This window comes from Choloepus didactylus, chromosome 18 (assembly GCF_015220235.1).
Source record: "Choloepus didactylus isolate mChoDid1 chromosome 18, mChoDid1.pri, whole genome shotgun sequence".
Classification (NCBI taxonomy): Eukaryota; Metazoa; Chordata; class Mammalia; order Pilosa; family Megalonychidae; genus Choloepus; species Choloepus didactylus.
This window is the reverse complement of record NC_051324.1, coordinates 11017200-11032669: the sequence shown is the minus strand read 5'-3', so window position 1 is coordinate 11032669 and position 15470 is coordinate 11017200. Positions and strand designations below refer to the sequence as shown.

The following is a 15470-nucleotide window of genomic DNA, read 5'->3' as shown; positions in this document are numbered from 1 at the left end:
GGAGGGAAGGAAATTCATACACAGGAAACCACAAGTAGGCAGAGCAGAGAGAAGAGAGCTTGGCGCAGCCCAGGGCCCTGGACTCAACCAGTATCTAGGAGCCCGAGCAGGCCCGCACCTGCAGCAGGATGGCAGTGAGTGGCACCAGTCCTTGCAGTCGTGACTATCCCGGCATCACCTTCTTTAATTCCTACAATGACCCTGCAGGTCCCTGCCATGTGGCCCCATCCATAGGCAGTTGACATCATAGCAGCTTCTTTCTCCAAGGCCGGGAGGAGAGCTTGTCCAGGTCACACTTCCTCTAAGTGACAGAGCTGGGATTGGAACCCAGGTCTGCCAGGCTCTGAAAACTCAACCGCGAAAGGAACTAGAAGCAGAGATGAGAGTCTGCGTAATAAGGGGACAGCAAATAGACTCTGAGGGCGGTGCTGTGGCTTCTCTGATCTCAGGTCCCCCTCCTCCGCCCAGGCCCCGCCCCTGCCCCTCCCAACCTGGGCCTGGAAGTGTGGGTGAGAGCTCCTCTAGGACACCCCTTCCCTTTGGGGAAAGAATTGCGCCCCCCAAGCCCTGCCCAGGAGACGCCCCTCTCCTCCTCCATCATCAGCTCCCCTCCTGGGGCAGGAAGTGCCTCTACCCGCATCCCCACCTGCCTGGCCGCCAGGGTCTGCTGGCCCCCCAGCAGCCAGAGATGACAGTCAAGCTGGATTTTGAGGAGTGTCTCAAGGACTCGCCCCGGTTCCGGTAAGTGTGTGCAGGTCTAGGGGAAGGGGGAGGCATGGTCTGAGCTCCCACCGCCCCCCCAATGCAAAACCTTCCCCAGGCCAGGTCTCCTTCCAAGGAGAAGGCCTCAAAGGGACACAAGCGAGCTTGCGGGCCAGCGTGGCACCCTGTTGTCAAGCCCGGGTACCCCGATGCCCTCCGCCCCCTGTGTGCATCTACTGGTCTTTCCAGCCTCCTTCTCCCTCCCGGACCCGGCATTGCCTCCTCACTGGGCACTGGGACCCCTGCCCCTCCCCCAGCACCTGCTCTGGGGCGGTTAGCAACTTCCTGCCCTGGCCACATCCACCCTTCTTCTACCCTTCCTGCTCTGGCCTGGCCTATAGTAGCTCCGACTGTGTGTGGAGGGAGCCAGCAAGAGGCTGTGGGTGGGGGGACCTCCTCAAGCCAGAGGCTTTTTCTGTCAGCACCCACCACCCCCCAAACCCAGCTCCCACCCAGAGGAGACTGGCAGAGCACATGGACCCAAGCTCGGCTCCTGTGACTCCATCCCCCCTTTCCCAGAGCCTCCATCGAGCTAGTGGAAGCCGAAGTGTCGGAATTGGAGACCCGTCTGGAAAAGGTGATCCTGAAGTGGAGGGGTCACCTAGGAGAGGGAGAAAGGGGCCGGATTAGGATGAGAGGGCGGGGCCAGGGGAGAAGGAAAGCAGGAGGGGACTGGGGAGTTCCAGGGGTGATTGAATGCTAACAGTGTGGCGTAGATATTTTGGGGGCTGCAGAGAAGACAAAAAGGTGTTTCTGTTGACCTCGAGGAGCTCAGGAACTTGGAAAACAAAGACTCACTCATTCAGCTCTTGGCATCTGCATTGTGCCAGGCCCTGGACATTTGTGGAAAACAAAACCGTTTCTACCCCCAGGGAGCCCACAGCCTGACCACTGCAGATAGAGAAACCAGTAAAACATTTAAACAGAATCCAGTAGAGCCTTCCCCAACCTCTAGATAAAACACCTCCCCCCCCCACACACGTACATGCACGCACCCCCATCTCCCCTACTCAGCTTTGTTTTTTTTTTTGCACTTAAATCTACCTGGCATATTATATATTTACTTGCTGTATTAGTTTTCTATTGCCGCATTAACAAATGATCACAAATTTAGCAGCTTTAAACAATTCACATTCATCATCCCAGTTTCTGAGGGTCAGGAGTCCGGACACACGTGGGCTGAGTCCTCTGCTCAGAGGCTCGGGGGCTGCAGTCAAGGTCTTGGCCAGGGCTGCTGACATCCGAGGCTCAGGGTTTCTCCCAGGGCCCACCCGTGGGTCCCTGCCATGTGGCCCCCTCCACAGGCGGTTGACATCATAGCAGCTTCTTTCTCCAAGGCCGGGAGGAGAGTCTCTGCAGTGTGTGATGGCAGGATGGAGTCAACACATATCCTAATGTAATCCTGGGTGTGACACCCCACCACGCAGCAGCTCACAGGTCCAGCTCCTGCTCAAGGGGTGGGACTCACGCAAGGCTGTGAATCACTGGGGGTTCACCCCACTTGCCTGTTCGTTTCTTGTCTATTCTCTTTCCACTAGAATGTAAATGTCATGAAGACGGGGGCTTTTAGGTTTTGTTTCTTGCTCAATCCCCAGTGCCTATCCCAGGGCCTGACAGCTAGTAGGTGACCAATTCGTATTTATTGAGGGGACAAGAGACACATTCTGGGTTCAATGAGCACAGAATGGGACAACTACAGAAGGTAAATACTGTGGAATCTAATACCAACCACATAGAGAATTGATCCCATGAGCCAACCTGTGCAGGAAGTGGAGTTTCTGGGGAGCTCTGGATCCAAATAGGTGAGATGTGTGGGAGTGGACAGGGGAAGACATTTTGGGGGTGAAGCTGACACTGGCCTTAGTGACAGGCTGGAAGGAATGGGTGGGCAGTTTGTCTCAGGCACGGAGTGATGGGAGCAGAAGAAGAGACTAGAACACACCAGCCGCGCGTGTGGGAAACTGGGGCGAAATGGGTGGGGCCGGAGAGAAGTGGAGGTGAGGTTGGAAAGGAGGCAGACAGGCGTGGGGGGGCGGTCACCAGGTGGGGTGGCAGGCGGCACCACTCCCCTGTTGTCCTTGCTGTCCCCCAGCTCCTCAAGCTGGGTACCGGCCTCCTGGAAAGCGGGCGCCATTATCTTGCCGCCGGCCGTGCCTTCATGGTTGGCATCTGTGACCTGGCCCACCTGGGACCGCCGGAGCCCATGATGGCGGTATGTGGGGGGGGGCGGCCAACCAGGTGGGATGGCACCTGGGATGCGAGGAGGTCCTGTGGAAGGCAAGGGTTGGCCATGGTGGGCTGGGACCAGAGTTGGGAGGACCCTAGCACCCCATGCCCGATACTGTCTCCCTGCCTCCTGTCACCTAGGAGTGTCTGGACAAATTCACCAAGAGCCTCAGCCACAAGCTGGACAGCCATGCGGTGAGTTAGGGGGAGGCCGGGCTGGGGAGAAGGGGCAAGGTTGTCTGTGATGTTGACCCCACCCGCCAATTTCTACCACCCCTCAGGAGCTTCTAGACGCCACCCAGCACACACTGCAGCAGCAAATCCAGACCCTGGTCAAGGAGTGAGTTGGGAGGGAAGGGGCCTTCTTGCCCAGAAACCAGCCTTCCAGCCCTCTTCCGTTACCAGTGGGCCTCCCAGAACGAAGGAGTTGAGCCTCTCAGCATCGTAACCCGTCATCACCTGTGCCCCAGATGTCTCTAGGATGTGAGATTGGGGGTTTCTGGTGGCCTGACTTGTGTCCCCCCACCCCAAGGGTGCCCTGGGATTTCCGACTGCATATAGGCTAACAGAAAGGATCACAGGTGGGCCTTCTCTGGAGACTTCTCCGCTGGCGGCCGATGGCTGTATCTGTGACTCGGTGTCATCCCCTCCACCCGCAGAGGTCTCAGGGGTTTCCGAGAGGCTCGCCGGGATTTCTGGCGGGGGGCTGAGAGCCTGGAGGCTGCGCTTATCCACAACGCAGAGGTGCCCAGGCGCCGGGCCCAGGAGGCAGAAGAAGCAGGCACGGCCTTGAGGACTGCACGAGCTGGGTACCAGGGCCGGGCGCTGGATTACGCCCTCCAGGTGCCTGCCCTCAACCTGTCTTCCCGGAGTGGGTGCCAGATCAGGGGCTGGGGGAGTCCCCAATGTGCAGTGGGAAGGGGGCGTGGTGTTTTCAAGACTGACCTGGGGTCTTTTGGGGCCCTCAGATCAATGTGATTGAGGACAAGAGGAAGTTTGACATCATGGAGTTTGTGAGTTATGGTGGTGGCGGGGGGAGGCGGGAGGGGCCTGCAGGGCCGGGGAAGGAGAGAAGGATCCTTTCTCACCTCTGCCCTCTTCCCTCCTCACCCCCCAGGTGCTGCGCTTGGTGGAGGCCCAGGCTACTCATTTCCAGCAGGGCCATGAGGAGCTGAGCCGGCTGGGCCAGTATCGCAAGGAGCTGGGTGCCCAGGTAGGGCCCAGGGAGCAGGCAGGTGGTGGAGAGAGGCTCGAGGGCTCTGAGCTGACTCTCCTGGCCTCATTGTGAGAGGCCTCTGAGACGCCCCTTCCATGCCCAGTTGCACCAGCTGGTCTTGAATTCAGCCCGAGAAAAGAGGGACATGGAGCAAAGACATGTGCTGCTGAAACAGAAGGTGAGGGGCCGGCCAGCAGGCAGGGGGCAGACAGGCCTGAGGCCTGGTTTTCTGCCCACCCCAGTTGCCCTTTGACCCTCTCGTGCTCCCAGGAGTTGGGCGGGGAGGAGCCAGAGCCAAGCCTAAAGGAAGGGCCCAGCGGCCTGGTCATGGAAGGACATCTCTTCAAACGGGCCAGCAACGCGTTTAAGACCTGGAGCAGGTGAGGAGAAGACACCCCATCTAACCCCCACTAAATTAAATGTTTGAGTGGTTGCAATGTGCCCTCAGGAAAGACAGACCATAAATGTAACAAAGTGAATTCTGTGTTCTGTTAGAAGGTAATAATAAAGCAATGCAAGGTGGGATGTGTAGACCTTGTGAAGACGGTGATTTCTGAGTGATATTGGGGGGAGGGAGAGAATGCTCTAGGCAGAAGAAATAGCCAGCACCAAGGCCCCGGGGATGCCTGGGGTGTTTGAGGCACAGAGAAGAGGCCATGGATGTGGGCAGAGTGAGGGAGGAGTAAATAGCAAGAGATGGAGTCGCAGTTAATGGGGGTAGGAGCCATTGTAGGGCCTCACAGACTTTGTAGGGCTTTGGGCTCCACTTGGAGGGAAATGGGGAGCCACTGCAGGGTCTAGAGCACACAGGGGGCTATAGGCTCGGACTTGACTCCTTCACCCTCTCCAGGGCGACTGCCACCCACATGAGGTTTTGTGCAGATTAAAAAATGGAACTCTTTCCCAAGATACTGCCATCTGTCAAAGTTTGTAGCAATAGCCTTATTTTGTCATAAAAAGCATTTTACTGCCATCAGCTGGGAAACTGTCTTCATAAACGTACCATGTCTGAGATAAGATGTGAATAGCTCTGCCTCAGGTGTCCCCTGGTCTACACAATTGTCGACCCTTCTCTGGAATGTCTCATGGGGTGTTCAGTCCAGATGTCTCTCCTCTCTCCCCGTCCCCAGCCTCACCCTGAAGGTGCCTCTGTCTGTAACTCTCTGTCCACCCCCTCCAGGCGCTGGTTCACCATTCAGAGCAACCAACTGGTTTATCAGAAGAAGCACAAGGTGGGTACGCCTGGACACCTGGCCCCAGGGTGACGTGGCCTTGGCCGGCGGCTGCCCCTCATCACCTTCCCCTGCCAGGCCCCCGTGACCGTGGTGGTGGACGACCTGCGGCTCTGCACAGTGAAGCTCTGCCCTGACTTGGAAAGGCGGTTCTGCTTTGAGGTGGTGTCCCCCAGCAAGTGAGCGCACCTCCTGGGGGGGGGGGGGCACGCCAAATATTTGCCAACCTGAAAAGCAGGGCCAATCCCCAGGGTGTCCCCGGAGCAGGGACCTGGAGGCCCCCTGTGCAGCGCCAGATATTCCAGCTTTGGTGCCCGGATGTGGGGGTGGTCTGGGGGTAGGGTGCAGGGCGATGGAGAATATGTGGGAGGACATCACCGGCTGGGACAGAAGCACTTCAGTCCAACTGGTTGAACCCAACTGGCTGCACACCAGCTGCATGGCGGCCTGCCCACGCTGCCCCACGGCTGCCCCGGCCTCAGACCTCCTGTCCCCTGTCCCTCCCTCCCTCCCGCCAGGTCCTGCCTCCTCCAGGCCGACTCGGAGCGGCTCCAGCAGCTGTGGGTCAGTGCCGTGCAGAGCAGCATTGCCACGGCCTTCAGCCAGGCTCGCCTCGATGACAACCTCCGGGCTCCAGGCCAGGTGCCTTAGCACGACCCTGGGAGAGGGGGGTGCCCCTTCTCCTAGGCCCCCTGACTCCCCTTTCTTTCCCTGTCTCCACCAGGGCTCGGGACACCTGGCCGCGGGCTCAGCTGCCACCCTGGGTGGTGGTGGGCCAGCCAGGGGAAGGGAGTCCGGGGGAGCCGGGCAGGTGGTGGCTCAGGTGCAGAGTGTAGACGGCAATGCCCAGTGCTGTGACTGCCGGGAGCCGGCCCCGGAGTGGGCCAGCATCAACCTTGGGGTCACCCTCTGCATTCAGTGCTCCGGCATCCACAGGTCACGCCCCCCCAGGCCCTTCCCTTCCCACCCTGCCCTGGATTCTTCTCTTGGTCTGGGGCAGGGTTGGGGTCACCCAGAGGATTCTGCTGGTTCCGTTGGAGGAGGTGTGAGGTCAGGGCGAGGTTGTGAGCCCATAGCGTGTCTCTAAGGCCCTCACCCGTCTAGTGGAATGGCGTGGGAGGGGTTGCCCAGACCAAAGTGCCAGGACAGCAGGGAGGTGGCTGGACAGGATGGAGACCTTGAAACGAAGCGTTGGGCGGAAGGGAGAGAGGGGATGGTGCACAGGCAGGGCCAGATACCAGGTCAAGGCTGCTGCCTCCTGGTCAACCCCAGGACCTTGCTTTCGAGCCTGTCCAGGCGTTGCAGCCTCCTCCCTCCCCTGCTCCCCACCGCGGGCCTGACTCCCACTCTGGCCCCCCAGGAGCCTTGGTGTCCATTTCTCCAAAGTCCGGTCTCTGACCCTCGACTCATGGGAGCCAGAACTAGTGAAGGTGACTTGGTGGATAGTGACAATCAGAGAAGCGGGGATGGGGGTGAGGGGGGACAAAGGCTGAAAAGTCCTGAGGACTCAGACACTCACCCCCCACCCTGCCTGTCTGTGTCTGTCCCTGAAGCTGATGTGCGAGCTGGGAAACATAGTCATCAACCAGATCTACGAGGCCCGTGTGGACGCCATGGCGGTGAAGAAGCCGGGACCCAGTTGCTCCCGGTGAGGCTGGGGGCAGAGGTGTCCGGGGTGGCCCTCCCTGGGACAGGGGCAGTAGGGCCTGGGATGGGAGGGAAAACTATCCCCTCACCCCCTCCCCCAGGCAGGAGAAGGAGGCCTGGATCCACGCCAAATACGTGGAGAAGAAATTCCTGACCAAGCTTCCTGAAGTTCGTGAGGTTCGAGGGCGAAGAGGTGGCCGGGGGCCCCCTCGGGGGCAGCCTCCTGTGCCCCCAAAGCCTTCTGTCAAGCCCCGCCCAGGGAGTTTCCATCCCAAGCCAGGTAAGCGCATTGGGTGGGCATTCATTGAGTGCCTGCTGTGTGCTCAGCCCTGTGCCAGGCCCTGGGGGGAGGCTCAGAGTGTGAGGCCCTGGCCTCCCCTTGAGCATGTCGGAGGGACCAAGCCACACGGCCACCCGGGTCGAGGAGCTGGGAGTAGGCAGGGAGGGCTGTGGAAGGGGTGTCAACAGCACGGGAACAGTCAGGGACTGAGAATGCACTCGGGATCTCCAGAGGCCTACGTGAGTCTGGCTGGAGCAGAGGCTGTCGCGAGCTGAGGTTGAGTGTCAGCAAGTCAGCTCACCCATGACATCCCAGCCACCAGGGTGGTTGACAGGATGGGGTAAATGATGCTGCCCACCCCCACCCCCAGGGGCCCCACACACATACATACACCCACGGAACATCACCTCCCACCACAGTGCCCGGGGACACGCTGGCCTCCCTGCAGTTTGGAAGCGACCTCTCCTGTTTCAGTCCCAGGGGGCTGCGCTGAAGGCTTTCTTCCCACACTCACAGCTGACCTTCCCCGCACAGAGCCCCCGCCCGATGACCTGGGCAGCCTGCACCCCGGGGCCCTGCTGTTCCGAGCTGCTGGCCATCCTCCCTCCCTCCCCACCATGGCCGACGCCCTCGCCCATGGAGCCGATGTCAACTGGGTCAATGGGGGCCAGGAGAACGCCACGCCACTGATCCAGGCCACAGCTGCTGTGAGAGCCTTGCCGACCTCCCCAGCCCACCTCCTCAGCTCCCACTATATGCTCCCAGGGACCCTCACCCTGTAGGGAGTGACAAGCAGTATAGCCTGGTTGCTAAGAGTGCATGCATGATTTGGAGGCAGACCACTGGGTTTGAATCCAGGTTCACACCACTTACAAGAGACTTTGGAACAAGTTATTAACTTCTCTGTGCCTCAGTTTCCTCATCTGCAAAATAGGGACAACATAGACTTAATGTATTAATACATATAAAGAGCTGGAGCAGAGCCTGACACTTGGCTATCTCCCCACATTCCTGATTCCCGCCCCCACCCTCTGAACTGACACCCATCCCAAAGCATCTTTCAATCCAGCTGGAAGATGCCACCCTGTCTCCCCCTTCTCCACTCCTCCATGCAGAATTCTCTTCTGGCCTGTGAGTTTCTCCTCCAGAACGGGGCGAATGTGAACCAAGCGGACAGTGCAGGCCGGGGCCCGCTCCACCATGCAACCATCCTTGGCCACACAGGGTAGGGGGGGGTCAAAGACCATGGAGGTCGTGGGGGGAGGCTCCCGAGGGGGTGAGCGCGCGGCTGAACCTGGTTATCCTCTCCAGACTCGCCTGCCTGTTCCTGAAACGGGGGGCCGATCTGGGGGCTCGGGACTCTGAAGGCCGGGACCCTCTGACCATCGCCATGGAAACAGCCAACGCTGACATCGTCACCCTGTGAGAACGCCTCAAGGGGCGGGGCTAGCGCTTGGGGCGGGGCTAGCGCCGAGACCAGGGCTAGAAGGTTCCTGGTGCCACCAGGAAAGGAAAAGTCTGCCCTGAGTGTTGATGGCGGCCTGCAGGGCCGAGGATGGTGAGTTCATCCTGGGTGAGAGATGTCACTCATTCTCAACGCTGTTGTCGGGCAGCCTGTCAGCACTAGACCCTGGGGAAAAAGATGACTAACACACAGCCCAGGTCAAAGGATGGGAAACTGCTGGGGTAGGAGGTAGGAAGGGTGTCATTCATTCCTAATCCCCTTCCCTTCAGGCTACGATTGGCGAAGATGAGGGAAGCCGAGGCCGCCCAGGGCCAGGCAGGTAAAGTACCCCCTCCCCACCCTCCAGGCCCGGCACAGGAACTCTGGGCCTCCTGGCCCCTGGTGGCCCTCCCCCTTGTGCCCAGCTGCATCGATTAATACCATTATTCATTAGACAAATAAGTATTGGGTGGACGCGCAGTGCCAGGTCCTCAGAACAGGGCCGAGAATAATAGGCAAGGGCACTGCGTCCATAGCGCACACACTCTGCGCGCCAGGACCCAGCCCTCGGGCCCCCCCAACCTAATTCCCTCCCCGCCTCAGGAGATGAGACGTATCTCGACATCTTCCGCGACTTCTCCCTGATGGCATCCGACGACCCGGAAAAGCTGAGCCGGCGTAGTCACGACCTCCACACGCTTTGATCTCAGCCATCGAGGCCCCACACCCCCGGCACCCCACCACCACCACCGCCGGCCCCTTCGCCATTAAAGCCTAAGTGCTTTGCTTATTCCCGATTAATTCATTTATCCGACGCCACCTTCGGGCCCGGCAAGGTCCTGGGCACTGCGGCCCTGGGGTGCGGATTGCGGATGGGAGTTTGCGGGCTCCAGCCATGCAAGAGGGGACTCCGGGGAGGCGGGGAGTGGAATCCGGCCCTGGCTGTAGCGCCTGGCGGCTGCGGGGCGGGACTCTCGGGTTCAGGCGACCTGGCCAGACTCTCGTCGGGCCGCAAAGCTGCCGCCCGCGTGGGATGGGGGCCGACCTGCCCCTACGGGGACCTGGCGCCGGGCCGGGATTGGGGGTTGGTGGGGGGGCTGGGGAGTTCGCTCCGGCCGCCCAGGCCCAGAGACATCCACGGAATGCGGCGGCTCAGCATGCACCCACCCGGAATTCCCCACGGGAGCGACTGGGCGGGCACTGGTTCCCCGGGACGGCCTCGGGCTTCTCAGAGTGGCGGGACTCGAGACTCCCGCCCTTGCCGAGTTGTAGACGTGAGGACCCGCACACCGAGAGCCGGCGAGGCCGCCGCGGCTACATCCGGGGCGACGCGCCTGAATCACCCGGCGCGCCCCCACCCCCGCCCCGTCCCTCCCACCCGCACCCGAGCCGCGCTGGCCCCGCGGGGGCGGGGGGCGGGGCGCCAAGGGGCGGGGCTTCTCTTAAAGGTCCCGCGGCCGCTGCCCGGAGGCCACTTCCTGGGGCGGAGAGGACCTCGGCGGTTGCGGAGGCACTCGGGGAAGGCGGCGGCGCTCTGGTCCCCAGACTCCCGGGCGCTTCCATCAGACCCTCGGACACTCCCAGCTCGGGCCGAGCGTGCATCGTCGGCCCCCAGCCGGTCCCGGGCGGCTCCACCATCAGCTCCTGCCCGCTCCGCCTCCATCCCCTGGGACCCGCGCCCGGAGCCCAGGCCCGGCCCCTGACTGGCCCCCGGAGCCCTGCGTGGACTCGCCGACAGCGAGCTGCCCGGGCACTCGGAAGCTGGGCCTTTCGAAGAATCGGCCCCGTGCTCGTCACCGTCACCTGCTGGTTGGATTCCGGAAACCCGCTCGTCTGAAGACCACGGAGAGGAATCGCTGACCAGCCAGAATTGGATCCGTCTAGACCGAAAGCTCCGGCTTTCCTCTCTCTGCTCCTTTCATCTGTTCCCTCGACCTGAAGGGGGTACCTGTGTCTTGAAACCGCCTTCCATCGCCGGGTAGCTGGAGTGAGCCCCAAACCTTGCTGCTTTGTACTCGGAGAGCCTCTGTCTCCAACACAGCGAGTCTGAACGTTAAAACCCAATTCTTCACACACCCACGAAGTTCTGCCTTTTCTTCTCTTTCAGTGTCTCCTGTACCCCCCAAAATTTCCCCTCCTCCTGTGTCCTCTTCGCCCCCCTCTTTTGGGGGGCCCGTGACCCTGAATGTGGGGGGCACACTATATTCCACCACCTTAGAGACCCTGACCCGCTTCCCGGACTCCATGCTGGGAGCTATGTTCAGGGCCGGCACCCCTATAGCCCCCACCTCCACTCCCCAGGGAGGGGGCCACTACTTCATCGACAGGGATGGCAAGGCCTTCCGGCACATCCTCAATTTCCTGCGGCTGGGGCGCCTGGACCTGCCCCGCGGGTATGGGGAGACAGCGCTCCTCAGGGCCGAGGCTGATTTCTACCAGATCCAGCCCCTCCTGGACGCCCTGCGGGACCTGGAGGCATCTCGGAGGGCTTCCGCTCCCACTGCTGCCCTGCTCCATGCAGATGTGGATGCCAGCCCCCGCCTGGTGCACTTCTCTGCTCGCCGGGGTCCACACCACTATGAGCTCAGCTCCGCCCAGGTGGACACCTTCCGAGCCAACCTCTTCTGTACCGACCCCGAGTGTCTGGGGGCCCTGCAGGCCCGATTTGGTGTGGCCAACGGGGACAGGGCCGAGGGCGGCCCGCACTTTCGTCTGGAGTGGGCCCCCCGCCCAGCGGAACTCCCCGAGGTGGAGTATGGGAGACTGGGGCTGCAGCCGCTGTGGGCTGGGGGGCCAGGAGAGCGCCGGGAGGTGGTGGGCACGCCGGGCTTCCTGGAGGAGGTGCTGCGGGTGGCCCTGGAGTACGGCTTCCGCCTAGACTCTGTCTTCCCTGACCCTGAAGACCTGCTTAACTCCCGATCGCTGCGCTTTGTCCGGCACTGAGGATGCTGCCCTCAGTTTGACTGTGGGAGGGAGCGGGGATGGGGCAGCCACGGCGGTAAAGGCTCCTCTGAAGCCTTTTCCCAGCTTGGCCTGGGGAGCTGTGAGAGTCAGGGGTCCCGCCGCACCTGACTGGAGCCCAGATGTGGGCAGGTAGCCCCAGACCTGAGCCCACCTGAGAGCTCACGTGGTTCAGAGGATCTGGGCTGGTCTTGAGCCTGGGAAGGACAGGGAAAGTTCCCCTGGCTTGTTCTCACCTGAAGCTGGGGACCCTCAGCCTCTCCTTAGTTGAAGTTCAGTGTTCAGGGGTCTAGAAAGGTGGGGAGCACCCCCCTGCCCAGACTAGACCTTGCAGAACCCTGGAGGGACACTGAAATCTGTAGGAAGGGGGTACTTTGGCTTCTCCTCCTGGATCTAGGCAACCTGGTCCTGCCTGGCCTGACCAATGACAGGCCGGAACATTCTGGAATGCAGGAAGGGGGAGTCTTTGCTGTGTCCCAAGCCACCTACAGTGGGAGACCAAAAGGCCACACTCCACCCTGAAAATCTGAGTGTTTTAAAGGATCCCACACTGGGGATAAGACTGGGGAGGAGGGTGGCACCCTCTTGGGTCTGGGCCTTACTCCCCCCTTGGGGATCAGGTGTTTGTGTACGTGCGTACCATTCCGTGTGTCTGACAGGTGTGTGAGTCCCCGACACCCTGGCTCCCATCCCTGCTGCTGCCTACGGCATCTGTGTGCCGGTCCTCCAGTGGTCTCTGCGTGTCGAGGCCTGTTTTGGTTGCCTGGCAACTCTTTTGGCACAGGGTGTGTCTGTGGCATGAGTGTGAGTAGACTGAGAATTAGTAGTTTAATTACAGGGTGTGTATGTGTGTGTGCGTGTGTGTGTTGTGTGCACCCATCCCTATGTGGGCAGCCACTCAGGCCTTCCCGGTGACAGATGAGAAAGGAGTCCCTGGGCTGAGTCTCTGAGGCGGGGCTGGAACTCTTGGTTGCTAAGGCAACCCTCAGTTGCTAGGAGACAGCTGGGGGAAGGCCCAAGGCCCCCCAGGCCCAGGCCAGACAGAGGAGATGGGAGATGAAGGGACGCCTTTGGGAGTGGGGAGGATAGGGGAAGGGATGGGATTCCTGGGTCCCTGAGGGGATGGGGGCACGCTCACAGCTACTTCACTTGGGGAGTCGCTTGTTATTTATCACTGGTCATGATTTACAAGATGAAAAATAAAATTGCTTTTGGAACCACAAACTTGTAAAGGTTGCTGAACGGCCAGATTGGGGGTGTTGTCCCCCTCCCAAAGGAAAACCTGCTTTCTTTGTCTAACTCCCACAAGAGATGTCTTGGGGTCCCAGCTTTGTTTCCAGCCAGGGTGGTGCAGCAGCACTGTTCTGGAACACTCTAGAACACTCTAGAACCTCCAGCAAAGGGCTGGAATGGAGGTCACAGGGCATTCTGAGGCTTGCTTTTGCAGCCCAGGTGGGGCCAGTGGCCATAGCTGGCCTCATGTGGATGCTGGCACTAGGTGGGGTTTTCCTGGCAGCCGCCCAGGCCTGTGTCTTCTGCCGCCTCCCAGCCCACAACTTGTTGAGCCGCCTGACTCAGCTCTGCAGCCAGATGGAGGCCGAGTGGGAGGCCTGTGGAGCCTCCTGGAACTTCTCGGCCTTTGCCTTGGGTAAGCCCAGGCGTCCAGGGACCAGCCTGGCAAGGGTGGCCCCGCACCCTGAGGGAGGCAGCAGGTAGCTCCCAGCTGTGCCCCTCGGCCATCGCCCCAGGCCACAGAAGCTCTCCGGACACACTGGCCTCTCCCTTTGGGGTTGGGTGTGTCCTTCTGGGCTGCTGAGGGAGGCTCTTGTCCTTGCCCCTCTCCACAGATGATGTGTCCCTGAACAGAGTCACCGAGAAGACTCACCGAGTCCTGAGGGTCCTGGGTGAGGTCAAGGGGGGAAGGCAGGACCTAGGGACTTGGGAGGGCACACAGGAGGGAGCTGGGAGGCAGGGGCAGCGGAGGTGAACTGGCGCTGTGAGGGGCGTCTGGCAAGACGGCTGCTCTCTGCCTCTCCAGAGATCAAAGGGTCTCCCTCCTCGCTCCCTTTATATTGGCAATGGCTTCAAAAGATCAAGTTCCCAGAGTACACCAGGAAAGGTACTACATGGGGACAAGGGGTGCCTAAGGTCTTAGCAAAGGGGAATCGTGTGGCTGGACGGTTCACTGTCACCCCCCGACCCTCCTTCCTTATCTTTCCTTCCAGCTCTCTGTGCTCCTGCCTGTCGTGAGTAGAAAAGGGAAGGGGTGGCGGGGACCCTGAGCACCCGGGAACCCTGGGGCTGCCTGGCCGTTCTGAGCGAGGAAGGTGGGCATTCGGGAAGGGTGGAGGCCTGGCGCTCCCCTCCCCGCGCTCCCCTCCCGGCGCTCCCCTCCCAGCGCGGGTCCGGCTGTCTCCTGCAGGGGGCAGCACCGCGCTGTACAACTGCTCCACCTGCCGGTCGGCGAAGGTGCATTGTTGGCCCCGAAAGCGCTGCCTTCCAGGTCCTTACTCCCCACCCCGCCTCGTCCTGGCCCCTAAGAAATCAACCCCCCACCCCCCCACCCCCGACGACGTGGGCAGGTGTGGTCCCCAGGGTCGTTCACTGCCCCCCGGATTCCCTGCAGGAAGTCACGATCTTCGGGGAGCCAGGATTCTGCTGCTCTCTGTCTTCGGAACTCTCCTGCTTCTGGGTGTTCTGAGCCTCGTGGTGGAGTGAGCTGGGGGGTAATGAGGGCAGGAAGCAGCCCCAGCGCCTCCCACCCCTTCCGTCCTACTTCGTCCCTCCCAGCTCCCCTTCCCTTATTCTCTCGGGCCTGCCATCCTCTGTCTTCCCACAGGTCCCGTTATCTCCACACAAAAAGTGACTCGTGAAGATGCTGACACCCTCCCGGCCTCCAGCTCTCAGGGCCGTGGGTCCACAGCGTCCACTTCCCTTAGTCTGAGCCCCAAGGGCTCAAACTTCCACTTGTTTCCAGCACCAAAGACCCCGACGTTCCTATACTACCAGTGTCAGGCGACCGCTGGGGACGCAGGGACCTTCCAGCCCTCACCCAATCAGACGGGGACAATGAACAATGCCAGGAACATGTCTCCAGAAGGAAAGAATCCCTTCCACATGCACCACCACTCCCACAGCCCCTTCGCCTGTTCCCAGAAGGCTGGAACTGTCTGCCCCAGAAGCTGCTGGGGGCCTTCCCATAACTGGTTGGGAATGCTGGGAAGAGTGTTCTGGAAAACTCCCTCCTGGAGTGAGCCCACATCAGGCAGCTGGCTGGCATGCTGTGCCTCTATTGTGTGGACGTCAAGCCCTGGCTTCCCTCCTCCCACGCCCAACTAAACCTCCTGTCAATGGCCTCCACCCTTGCCTGGCCTCTGTCTGCAACTGGGGAGGGCTGAGGGGGGACAGGGGACTTGGCATAGCACAGGGCTCTCAACGGGGAGAGTTTTTGCACCCCAGGAGACTTTTGACAATTTTGATTGTTTTGGTTGGGGGGTGGGGCGTGTGTACTACTGGCTCTAGATGCTGCTGGAACATTCTACGGTGCCCAGGACAGCCCCACCACCAAAGAATTATCTTGCTCAAAATGTCAATGGTGCTATGGTTAAGACACCCCGGTGTTAGGTCCCCTGCATATCGGGGGTATTTGATTTTGGGGGGCTGGGAGATAGAACATGTAAAGAGGTCTCAGGATCCCAGCAC

General features: G+C 60.7%; 3 protein-coding genes across 5 annotated transcripts; all 3 read left to right on the top strand.

Annotated features, from left to right (window-relative positions):
* Positions 1-77: 77 nt before the first annotated feature.
* ACAP1 (ArfGAP with coiled-coil, ankyrin repeat and PH domains 1) lies at positions 78-9597 on the top strand. 3 transcript variants are annotated; one of them, XM_037807949.1, is made up of 23 exons: positions 78-391; positions 605-741; positions 1282-1339; positions 2855-2974; positions 3130-3183; positions 3270-3328; positions 3648-3831; positions 3957-4001; positions 4106-4201; positions 4308-4382; positions 4475-4584; positions 5385-5436; positions 5515-5615; positions 5955-6078; positions 6161-6372; positions 6797-6866; positions 6990-7084; positions 7185-7363; positions 7898-8070; positions 8479-8588; positions 8675-8785; positions 9098-9147; positions 9411-9597. In XM_037807949.1, the coding sequence occupies exons 1-23, from the start codon at positions 380-382 to the stop codon at positions 9509-9511; spliced, it is 2328 nt and encodes a 775-aa protein (XP_037663877.1). In that variant the 5' UTR covers positions 78-379; the 3' UTR covers positions 9512-9597. The 3 variants fall into 3 exon arrangements, with proteins under 3 accessions (XP_037663877.1, XP_037663876.1, XP_037663878.1); XM_037807948.1 differs by having other exon boundaries at positions 7880-8070; XM_037807950.1 differs by lacking the exon at positions 78-391 and adding an exon at positions 2067-2564 and having other exon boundaries at positions 425-741; positions 7880-8070.
* Positions 9598-10783: 1186 nt separating this feature from the next.
* KCTD11 (potassium channel tetramerization domain containing 11) lies at positions 10784-12940 on the top strand. Its single transcript, XM_037809158.1, has one exon. It carries the CDS (start codon positions 11052-11054, stop codon positions 11748-11750), a length of 699 nt encoding a protein of 232 aa, XP_037665086.1. The 5' UTR covers positions 10784-11051; the 3' UTR covers positions 11751-12940.
* Positions 12941-13247: 307 nt separating this feature from the next.
* On the top strand, positions 13248-14634 carry TMEM95 (transmembrane protein 95). Its single transcript, XM_037810782.1, has 7 exons — positions 13248-13416; positions 13616-13672; positions 13807-13887; positions 13994-14014; positions 14191-14294; positions 14399-14482; positions 14608-14634. Exons 1-7 carry the CDS (start codon positions 13248-13250, stop codon positions 14632-14634), a joined length of 543 nt encoding a protein of 180 aa, XP_037666710.1.
* The last annotated feature ends 836 nt before the right edge of the window (positions 14635-15470 follow it).

Coding starts and splice junctions, on each gene's coding strand:
- ACAP1 (XM_037807948.1), top strand. Junction 6,867..6,989: donor GGGAGCCAGAACTAGTGAAG/GTGACTTGGTGG, acceptor CTGTCCCTGAAG/CTGATGTGCGAGCTGGGAAA. Junction 8,589..8,674: donor ACCATCCTTGGCCACACAGG/GTAGGGGGGGGT, acceptor TATCCTCTCCAG/ACTCGCCTGCCTGTTCCTGA.
- KCTD11 (XM_037809158.1), top strand. CDS start 11,052: ATGCTGGGAGCTATGTTCAGGGCCGGCACCCCTATAGCCCCCACCTCC.
- TMEM95 (XM_037810782.1), top strand. CDS start 13,248: ATGTGGATGCTGGCACTAGGTGGGGTTTTCCTGGCAGCCGCCCAGGCC. Junction 13,888..13,993: donor CCCAGAGTACACCAGGAAAG/GTACTACATGGG, acceptor CTTTCCTTCCAG/CTCTCTGTGCTCCTGCCTGT. Junction 14,295..14,398: donor CTTACTCCCCACCCCGCCTC/GTCCTGGCCCCT, acceptor CCCTGCAGGAAG/TCACGATCTTCGGGGAGCCA.